Source organism: Astyanax mexicanus, chromosome 2 (assembly GCF_023375975.1).
Source record: "Astyanax mexicanus isolate ESR-SI-001 chromosome 2, AstMex3_surface, whole genome shotgun sequence".
NCBI classification, from domain to species: Eukaryota; Metazoa; Chordata; class Actinopteri; order Characiformes; family Acestrorhamphidae; genus Astyanax; species Astyanax mexicanus.
The window spans coordinates 22,493,165-22,504,867 of NC_064409.1; the positions used below are offsets into that span (position 1 = coordinate 22,493,165).

The 11,703-nt window shown below is 38.3% G+C and overlaps 1 protein-coding gene across 3 annotated transcripts in view; it reads left to right on the forward strand.

The window, feature by feature from the left end:
• Positions 1-8,177, forward strand: part of usp6nl (USP6 N-terminal like) — an 82,223-nt gene extending 74,046 nt beyond the window's left edge. For all 3 annotated transcript variants that reach the window (XM_049473838.1, XM_049473839.1, XM_049473837.1), the window contains one exon: positions 1,571-8,177. In XM_049473838.1, coding sequence (XP_049329795.1) covers positions 1,571-3,138 — 1,568 coding nt within the window. In that variant the 3' untranslated portion in view covers positions 3,139-8,177. The remainder of the gene's footprint in view (positions 1-1,570) is intronic.
• Positions 8,178-11,703: the final 3,526 nt, after the last annotated feature.

Sequence of the window (11,703 nt, forward strand, 5' to 3'; positions counted from 1 at the left end):
GAAATGAAAAATTTAGGTTTAATTAATGTTTATTTGTCACACAGCAGTGAAATTATTTGGCAACTGTAAACAAGATCAAAGGCAAGATGGATAGAAAAGCAGATCAAAATATAAATATACAGGGTTGTGAAGTATATAGTAATACATAAATGAAAAAAAAAATATATATATATATACAAAATATAAAAAAAAAAGAGATAGATGTTATAAAATCTAGGGAGTGCAGAAGTAATAGTGTACATGCGTGCAGTTTGGTATCAGACAGCTGTGCAGATTTAAAAAAAAAAATTAATAAATTAAAGTTGCTTATCATGTATCGTAATTGTGTTTTGTGTATTTGTGTCTGTATATGTCACGTGTGTGTTAACACAACTGTCCTAATATATGTGTTTTTGTGTGCAAACACTCACCATCCTCCTTTTGATGTCCTGTCCCTCCACTGTGCAACACTGTACCCCGTATCTGTCCCACGTCCCACCGGTGCTGCAGGAGCACGTTATTAACACTGCGTTCTGTGTTTAAGTGGGCGTGACCTGCTAGTGCTGTGTTTATTGAATATTCCACCTTATGTTTTGTTTGGCACCGGCCGTGGTTTGACTTTTATTTGTTATCCACATTGAGTGTGAAGAGTATGTGTTTTAATTTCATCTCTCTGAAGGATATCCAGCAGCATGATCGCTTACACGTGGATATTTTGTTCTCTCCTTGGTGTTTTATGATGTTTCTGTGCACATGACTGACGTGTCCATGCTCTACTTGCTGCCTTCTTTCATAGTAACTATTGTTAAGTTGGACAAATATCTAAATATCTAAAATTGTACTATACAAGAGTAGAAACTGTACCATACTAAAATTACAGGTACTGACAGACAGACAGACAGACAGACAGACAAATAGATAGATTTAGCAGCCAGTAGCAGTTACACAAGACAATGGGGGTAGTGTAATAAGAGAGCAAAGTAAGAAATATAAGACTCTAGACTATACAATTCTAAACTGAGTTTTAAAAATATAGACATGCATATATAAAATCATAGCCTATAAAAATAGGCCAAAAATAGATCACAAACTGTAATACAGTGACTGATGAGTCGTATGTTACAACCAAAAGTCAATAAAAGAAAAGAAACTGTACTATTGTGAAAATACGGGTACTTCGTCAAACTCTAACTCAATTAAAATGGCAGTAACTGCACTGTATGGAAAGTATGGGTATTGTAGGACAATCTAGTTAAAAGAGTAGAAACTGTACGATGTAAAGTATGGGTACTTTATGATCTAACTCAATTTAAAAAGCCCAAGTATCATCCTGTAGTGAAATCATGGGTTCTGAAACACAATTTGACTTGATTAAAGAAAGAAAAATGGACTGTATTGAAAGTATGAGTACCGTTTTACAATCTAACCCAAGAAACAGGAACTATAATCTATTCTATAAAGTTTGACCAAACTTTAGTTCCAAAAAAGCTACAAAAGAAAGCATTTATGGACTGAGCATGAATAACTCAATCAGAATATGCATCATTTCTGTTCTGTACTCTTATTGGTTGCCCTGCTCTTTCCTTTACAGGTAAAGATGATGAGTTTCCGAAGAAGCCATTGGGTCAGCTACCCCTGGATCCGGCAGAAGCTGCCAATCACGTTGCTAACGGGCAGATGCCAGCCAGGCAGACGGTGGCAGACGGGCCGTCTGTTTTAGGCATAGAAACGGGCGAAACTGCGAATGGCTCACCAGATCCCCACAGAGACAGTCGGCCGGCCAGCCGCGCTGGGAAAGACAGAGACTCTGCGGACAAAATAAGCCGAACGGGGAAAGGCGATAAACGAGAGGGGCGGAAAGGAGCTTCGGTGATGCCGGCAACCCTGGGAACAGGCCTAACACCTGAGAAACACGGGCCCAACCATGCTGGAGCCAATCACAACTCAAACGCCGGCTCAAGCGGGCGCAAAGACGTCATCACACCCCGCTGGGTCAAACCTTCGGAGAGCAAGCTGGAGCAGGCCAAAGCTGCTGCCTTGAGAGAGAGCCAGCAGAGCCTGACCACTGTCGTTCCTCCGTCACCCACCATCAAGGTCCCTGACGAACAACAGCAGCAGCAGCAACAGCAGCGACAACCCAGGTCTAGAGGTTTCACCCCTGGCTCCAACCGTGCCTCCAACGCCTCTCAATACGACAACGTCCCAGGACCCAACGGAGATTTCACTGATGTTCCAGAGGTGGAACCAGACCGGCCACCTTCTCGTCCGTATGGCTCTAAACAGGGAAGCCCAACAAGGCCCCCTAGTGGTGGAATGGGAATCTCCGCCCCGTCGTTCCGAGTCCCAAAACACACTCCAATCCCACCCACCTCCGACATCCGCCCACCAATACACTACACTCCTGGCATGACCCCTGTCTACTCCCCTTATACATCCAAAGTGCGCCCCCCAGAGGACAGAGGGTACGGGATGACGTACGGCGAAAGGGCATACAGTACCACGTCCCGAATTTCGCCTGAGAAAATAAATCGCTCGCCAGAAAAAGGGCCGATGAACAACAGCTATGCTACCTACCGACATCAAGCTAGAGATGTTACCCCACTCCACGTGGCTCCTGCTGACTTTGGAGCTCGAATGGACAACGTTGGAGCCAGGATGGACAATTTTGGAGGCCGAATGGACCATGTTGGACCCCGCATTGACAATATTGGACCTCGTATGGACAATTTTGGAGCCAGAATAGAAAATGTTGGAGGCCGTATGGACAACATTGGACCCCGAATGGATAATATGAGACTCCGAATGGAAAACACCGGAGCAAGGATGGACAGCACCAGCGAAATCGGACACCACCCGAGACAGCCAACGCGGCTTTTAGGGTCCCCTGCTTTCACGCCAGCCGAGCAGCGATTCGAAAGGCAGCGGCGAGGTGAAGGCTGGTATGGAGAGATGGCGGAGGGAGTGATGGTGGGGCCTCTGCATTCTCCAGGTGGGTTACCCCGCTCGCCCAGCTTCCAGAAAGCCCAGATGTCTCCCGTCCACCCGGTCCAAGAGTTCACCTTCCCGCCTGTGGGTGTCCCGCGGCCCACTCTGTTTGGAGGATCTCACTACAGACAGGCTCAGGAAGCCTTTGCCCTACAGGAAACCATGCTGCTCTGAGAGACAGTAAGACAGACGCAGGTGCTGTGTCCCAATTCTACACTAACAACGAGGCAGTCAGGAAGCCAGATCTATACCTATACCAGACCTATACATTGCTTAATCTAATTAAATTAAAAATATATATGAAAATTTCACACTGAAATGTGTTTCACAAGGAAAATCAAGTGGGAATAAGGGCAGAAAACTGTTAACCCAGATTTAGAATATAAGGAGGTTTAGGAGATCCTATAAAATTGTGTTATTTACACTATTATGTACTGTTGCTATAATGTTAATTAAAACAAGGGATGATATGGATTTGTTATGCAAACTTTGATCCTATGAACTACATTGAATCTACCACATATTTTTTCTCCTTGAAAAGTTTGATGTCAGATTACACAAGAAACAGAGTAACGGCCAAAACAGACCTAAATATAATGCCAAGCTGAAGCACATAAAAAAAGCAATGTTTTGTTTCTTACTGTTATCAAACAGTAGGTTTACTTATTGTAGATTTATTTATTACGCTGACGTGTAATCCCCTACAAACTGGCCTTTTTGTGTTTTTTTTATTATTATTATTGTTATTATTATTATTATTATTATTATTATTTATTTAAATCTGACCGCAGGACATTCTGTTATAGTGAAACCCATTTGTAAATTGCATCCAATATTAGAATTGTGGGTAGCTTCGTCCTTTTTATTTCTAATCGTCCCATTGTGGAATAGCAGTTGTTAATAAAACACCAAATATTATGAGAAAAAGAACAAATCTGAATGTTAAATATCTAATATTTGTGAACATAGGCTTTCTGTATAGTGTACACTTTGTGTATAATTTGTGTTTAGTATAGAATTGGGACACAGCAAGAGTGTTTGAGATCTACAGAGAGAGATATATAGAATGTGAGAGAGAGACGGACAGCAGGTGAGGCTTGTAATACAGTACAGTGTGTATCTGAAGGTTCTGTTAAAGGGTTCCTTATCTAGAACAGAGTGTCTAGGTGTTTTTTTTTTTGATAAGTTGAGCCAGAAGTAAAAAAAATCCGTCAGAAGGTTTGTCAGATCTTGACTTTGGGCTCAGGTTATCTGGCTAACTGAAAAATCCTGCTTTGTTTGGTTTGCGTTTGTTTGTTTGTTGTGTTTTTTTGTTTGTTTGTTTGTTTGTTTTTGCAGACCACCTGCCCTCAATATCCCACCAACTTGTCCTAGTTTACCTTCTCAGACCTAATATTTTGGTTTTTGATTAATTTTTAAATCCTTAAAATCGTAACAACTATTGTTTGAGAAAATGTATAGAGTTTTTTTTTGTTTGTTTTATTTAAACGTCCTTATCAACAGCATGACTGTGGGGGGTGGGGAGAAGTGTCTGATTAATTTTACATCTTTTTTTTTTTAATATAATTTAGTTTTCTATACGCCAGATACACTATATCTGTATATAATGTATACAAAATTTAGAGTTCAGTTTATTCAATATGCTTGTGAATATCATATTTTTCAGTAAGGATTGTCAAAAGGTATGTCAAACTATGATCAAGAATGATGACAGTGGGGAAACATCCCTGTCGAAAGCATTTCAGTAAGACTGCACCACCAAATTATATATATATATATATTTGTTTTCCCTTCAATAGAAAGGAAATTCCAGGGCAAATGCAGTAAAGAGTAAGAAATCTGTTCAGCAGGTGAGTTTGTTTACTTGTTCTGTTCATCGCTGCTCTGGGAGCAGGTTGCAGGATTAATTCTTGATGTAAAAGGGGAATTCCACCAATTTTATTTAAGCGTAATTTAGTGGTATAGACATAAACAAAGCCATTTAAAATTAGTTTAGCACTTAGTTGTCTTTCCACTGGTCTTAAATGAATCCAGAAGACACTAGGACTACATCACAAATTATACACACACTATATGGACAAAAGTATTGGGACACCTGCTCATTATTCATTGTTTGTTCTGAAATCAAGGGTATTAAAAGAGTTTAGCCTATGTATGTAGGAGTAATTGTCACTACTGTTCAAGGAAACTTTATATCACAATCTGGAGCAATGCTGTGAGAATTTTATGGCATTAAGCCACGTGTGTGATTTCTGAAAATGCATCAATGTATGTGCATTTGCAACTTAATGCAACTTAAAGTAGATGAATGCATTTATTAGAAGGGGTGTCCACAAACATTTGAACATATGATGAATCCCTATTTTATTTGCTATCTATCAAAATATCTAAAATTACAAGTGAACCTACCAACACCATGTTTTCCAGTTTTAGATGTAATGGGGATGATTACGAAAAAAAAAAAGGTAACAATTGAAGACTATTTTACCTTACAGGACATGCATGTATCCCTCCACCATGAATGTGATGCATTTTTTTAATTAAATTAAATTTAATTTAATTTAATTAATGTATTCAGCACTTTTTATCATAAAGAAGCCAAAGGCGACAATATGAAAAAAAAAACTCTCAGAGCAAGAGGAAGAAACAACTTTGTTTTTATCTTAACCATTAAATTATGCAAGGTATTCTGACCAATCGGTGGCATTCTCCTTTTACTTCAGTCCAAACACCTCTCCAGAAGCTTGTCCAGGCCTTCTGATTGGTTAGTCTGCTCAGGAGGCTACACCTTGTTTTTTATGTAATGAAAGCTGATTTCATAAAGAAGCTGTTTATAAGAGTCATAACACTACTGTTAAAGATGCTTCAAACATCATTCACTACGCTGGAGTCACCTGCACATTATGCAGTATTAGGGCACATTAACTGTCAAAGGGCACTATTACATTGTTTTCACAATTAGTGTTGTGGCCACGCATAGTTGAAGTTGATGTACAAATATTGTGTGTGTATATACAGTATACAGTACCAGTCAAAAGTTTGGACATGCTCTAATTAATAGTTGTTGTTTTTTTATTTGTATTATTTACTACATTGTAGATTAATAGTAAATAATTTAAAACTTTGAAGGAACACGGATGCAGTTAGGTAGTAGACAAAAAAAAAACCACCTGAAATAAAACCCGAACCCAGGCGGTTTGGGATGAGTTTGAGCACAGAGTGAGGCAGCTGACAAGAGCTCAGCACCTCTAGAACTCCTTTAGGACAGTTCTAGGTTCTAGCTCATGAAGCCAACTAAAACAATAATGCCAGAGAAGGATCAGCGAAATAAGAATCTAAAGTATAAAAATATTTTGGCTTATTTAGCACGTTTTTTTTTTCTACTGCATTATCCGATATGCATTTCTTTATAGTTTTAATGTCTTTAAACTTAATCTAAAATGTAGAAAATAATAAAAATGAAGAAAAAACTAACTTAAATTAGAAGGGGGTATTCAAAATGTTGAGTGCTATTGTATAGTACTGTGCAAATGTCTTAGACACCTGAGCAGCTATTAAGCTGGCCACAGAGTTTAGGTTTGTGCTTGTAAAAGCACTGTACATAGCATTTTTTATTTAAAAAAAATAATAATATGTTCTATTGATGTTTAATGTAAACAAATAAATTAGCTAGAAAATATTGGTTTGGTTACAGATTTCCCCCAGTCGTCATACAGACTATTTAATGCAATCAGCTGCACCTGATTTACTTTAAAGGTATTTCATTTAGTTGTATTAATGTAATTAAAGTGATTGCATAAACCCAGATGTATACCAGATGATTACAATTACAATTATATTAATTAATGCTAGGCTTTGTTTGAGATGTCTAAACTTTTTGAACAGTACTGTATATGCAGTATTTATATAACTGTAGATTCATGGACCAGCCTTAAACACAAGCGTTTTTAGCATAGTTATTTATTTTTTACTCATACTTACATTTTGTGCTGTGGATCAAAACTGAAACATACATATTCATTCCAGCTCGACATTCCAAGTGGTGAGTTATTAATAGACTGTATTCCTACAGTCTGGACCTGCTGACCAACCGCTGCTCCTTTAGAACGCCTGTATAATTCTTTTAATGCACTACGCTACATATACTAGTAGATGGACTCAAGCCTGTTAATTAGAAGCAGGCTTGGCTGAGATGCAGCAGAGTTTAAATAGGGTGTAATTTGTGTTGGATTGGAACGAGGCCCATGCTGGTGCTGTTTCTCCATCCACTGTTCCTCAGTGTCTGTTTTCTGTTTGTATGAATTGGTTTTGTTTGTTGGTTAACTGATCATATCCATTGTGCACTCCCATGTACAGTATTACAGAACTGTAATTCATAACATAAGACTACTAATATAATATTTTATTTTATTTTTCTTATGTTATATAACATATTATATCACATTTCACATCTATGAAAATGACATTTCTTGATTAATACTCCACACAAATGTACTTAAACCTAGAGCTCCACTTACATTAAAACACAAGACTATAGAGTTACACTCTCTGTCCACTTATGAATGTCATATCTATAATGCCCTATAAGCACATCCATAGCACATTATATTGTAATGCATGCATTAAGCATAATTAACATTGTCTATAAATATGTATTTAAAAAAAGCCCTGCACAGTCAGGTTTATGATGCATTATAGATTATGACTAATCTAAATGATTATGATTGTGTACATTATAATAAACTAAACTAAATTCAGCTTATGAAGCAAAAGCATTATGAATAGAAGTGTTTATAATATTGAATAGTGTTCTGCACACAATGCATTCAATTATTAGTATATTGTGTGATGAATGTGCTCATTGCGTCTTATAGACATTATATGACATTAATATGAAGTGTTACAGAAACTCTGTAATCTCTCTAATTTCCAGTGCACTCCTGATGTGCACTCTCAGAAGTACACACACACACACTCTGTGTTTATTATCACCCTGCGTATGTTATCTGCTGCGTGGTGAGGCCTGTACCTGTACCTGTATGTGTATATATTGATAAGGATTAGAGCATTTTGATACAGAGTTTCAGTTGTGGTTATTCTGACAGGAGGGTAATTTTTTGTTCTTTAAATTTTGGTTACACTACTAAATGCAACTTGACGATCAAAAATGACTTTCTCTAATAAAAATGAAACCCTGGGTGGTGATGAATGAATATTATTATTTATTGTGTTGTTTTTGTGTGTCTGTGTCAGTTTTTTTCTGTTACTCTTTCTATGGAGCCTGTATTTATGAGCCATCACAACTTGTTAATAATGCTGTACAGTCAAGATTATAAACTCCTTAAATGCATCATAATCATCCTACAATTTATATTGATACACAATGATATCGGAATGATATCAGAATTGCTTAGATTTGGCCGATATTTCTAACCAATATTTACTGATGTATTTAATGTATGCTAAAAAAAAAATTCTTAAGAGAAGTCTTTCATTTTATTGCTCGGATAGAGTTTGTTGAATTTGTTACAAAAGTAATACCATGTTGTGTTGTCTCTGTCATTTTCTAAATGTCTATATCGGTATCAACAGGTACATGCATGTGTAATATTAAATTCAACCAAGAATTTGCACATTGGTGCATCTCTATAATTAACTTATTAACTCAAGCATTTTAATAATTACTTATAATGAGGTGTACACAGCTCAAGAATTTTACACAATTATAAATTAATTATGTTTCTTAATGTAAACAATTATAAAAATTAAAAACATTTATAAAAAATATATAAATAATATTTTTAAATGTCATTACTGAGCTTCAAGAACAGTGATCTACAGTATTAAGTCTATTTGTTTTCTGTAATTTATTCATACGTAAAATAAAATTACCCAGAATGCACATTATGACAAAAATGTTGATGCAATTTAAAACTTTAAATTAAAGCAAGAACAATTTTAACCTAAACCAAACATAAAGGCTGAATAACAAGAATGAGTACAACACTAGTAGTGTTGTTATTTCTTAGTTCAGACTTTTTCCCACATAAACTTATAAAAAACATAATATTTACAAGTCAACTTTAAAAACAGTAATGTCAGTAAACTGTCTACGTAAGTGTAAGGTACAAACTCCAGATAACATGGTGATAACCAACACAGTCTGCTTAAACTGACATACCTCACGGTTTAGGTATTACAAAGTATTAGGATAAAAACATTCAGTCACACCTATGGACTGTGAATAGAGACCGGAGCACCCGAAGGAAACCCATGCAGACACGGGAAGACCATGCAAACTCCACACGCCAGCCCATCTTGCTGTGAGGTAGCTAACCACTGCGCCACCATGCTGCCCAGTACGAGGTACAACTGTAAAACAAATAACACTTTCTGTTAATAAATAAGTAAAAGAACTGTGAAATAAAGCAGAGCCTATTTCTCTGGTCCTTCGAGTTCTTACCAAGTAACAAATAGCAGCTGATAAGACTTCAAAAGAAAAGAGGTAACTACATCCATTTGCAGCACCGCACAGGAAGGCTTTTTTTCCTCTGCTAAACTAAATGCTTATTTTACACTTAAAGGCTATAAAAAAAAAAAAAAGAATTTGATCTCACATTTTATACCAAATTCCCGATCGATAATACTCCGAATTAAAACCAGAGATGGATCTGCATTAATTACAGGAAGTATTTGTTGTGCAGGCGGAGCATGTTGTTCCAGACCAGTCGTCTGATGACTCTTCGTCTTTTTCTTCTGTGAGTCTCTATTAAAATATTACACCTATATTTAATATACAACCCTATCTTAACCCTATCAGACACACACATATAGTTTATTTTATTTATTTGAATTAATTTATATAAAAATATAAATTTACCACTATAGATTTACCACTACAAACAAACCAGTGACAGACCAGTGAACTAAACCAGATTAGGGTTATTATTATTAGTCATATCTTTCCATGTTCTCTAAGCAGGCTAGACATCATATCTGTCTGTATTTGATGATAAACAGACCAATAAAAATACTTAAAAATGACTTGACATAAAATCTTTATTTTTATTTACATTGAACACAATATCAATTTTATATATGATGTTATGTAATAACAAAAGTTTGGGAGAAGGACCAGTCGTCCAACCCCCTCCCTCAGTCGTCCAAACCCCCTCCCTCAGTCGTCCTCCTTCTCCACTTCTGCATTCCTCCTGCTGTTCTCCAACAGTGTTGCCAACTTAACAACTTAGTTTTTGTTTTGACAACTTTTGTTTTGACAACTTTTGACAACTCTAAACGAACACGCATGCTCTTCAGTTTCTGTCCTCAGGGAGCAGCAGGTGCTGCCGCGAGCCCCGCCCACAACACTCACGGTGCAGTCTCAGTCAGAACACACCCACACCGCTCCTCAAACACGCTGCAACGACCTGCTCATACCTAAAGCTGCCACTGACTGACCGAGCAAAAAATAAACTTGATTATGTAATTTATGTTAAAATGAAGTTATTTCGTGAAGTGACTGCCTATTTATAAAAGCAACAGCAGTAGTTCATTTGTTAAAGTTCATTTGTAACATTTCTAACATTTAAGGCATTTTTTAATCACAAATTGCGGCCAATAGCTACTTTCCTTACTGTGCAGTTGGCAACACTATTCTCCAACCCATCCCTTCCGGCCGGCCTTTCTCCTTCCTTTACTCTGTCAGTTCTCTCCCCGCCTCCTTCTCGCCATTCCTCACCGATCTGCAGCACCCGCTCAGCTCCTTGCTGGAGCCCCCTGACCTTCATTCTCCTTATCTACAGCGCCGCCCCCTCTCAGCTCACGCTGCGGCTCATCTCCAACACTGGAACCCTACTACATTCCGAGGCGCCCCGGATCTGGAACTTCCTTGCCGTGTGTTTGCGGGACGAAGCTTCCCATCCTGCGATGGGCCTGGCTGTCAAAGGCTGACGTGTTTTCGGCTTTCAAAATCCTCCCTCTCCATCCAGACTCCTGGCGCCTTTTCAGAGTCCGCTTTTCAGTTCACCTTGCTTTCGGGTGCAAAAGTAACCCCAAGCTTCGACTCCTTCGCTGAGGCGCTCTGCTAGATTTTGCTCAACACAGGCTCCCATTCGTGTTCCACCTCCTTGGTAACTTCTTAGTCATCGATCCTGTTTCTGGCTGTACCTCCTCTGCAACTGGATGGGATTTCCTTCTTCTACGCCGACGCAGCTTCCAGCTCTTTTGATGTTCGGCTTTTCACAGATGCCGCTCCTTCCTCTCTAGTCGCCTCTGCCTGGCCGGAGACCTTGGTCTGCTCCGCCGCGTACCCGTGCGATTCTTCCGCGCTCTCTGGAAATATTCCGATCGTCGTCGCTGCCCTCTTTTGGGGACATGAATGGTCGGAAAAATCTATTCTACTCCACTCTGACAATCTCGCCGCGGTCCGCATCATCAAAAGTTGCTCCAAATCGCTAGAAATCATGCCTTTTATCCATCATCTCACTTGGCACTCTATTAAGCATCAATTAATCATTAAAGCTGTTCACATCCCAGGTCCATCCAATTTTTTTTTTTTGCTGATTCTCTTTCTCGTTTTCAATTACAGAAATTCAGATCCTTGGCTCTGCATGCAAATGCAACCCAATGTCGGTACATCCATTTTCACAACTACACTACACTTAACCCCATGTGAACGAACCGATCTTCCAAGCTCAACAAACCATCCTTTCAGCCGTCTCCCCACAGACTCTCTCCACT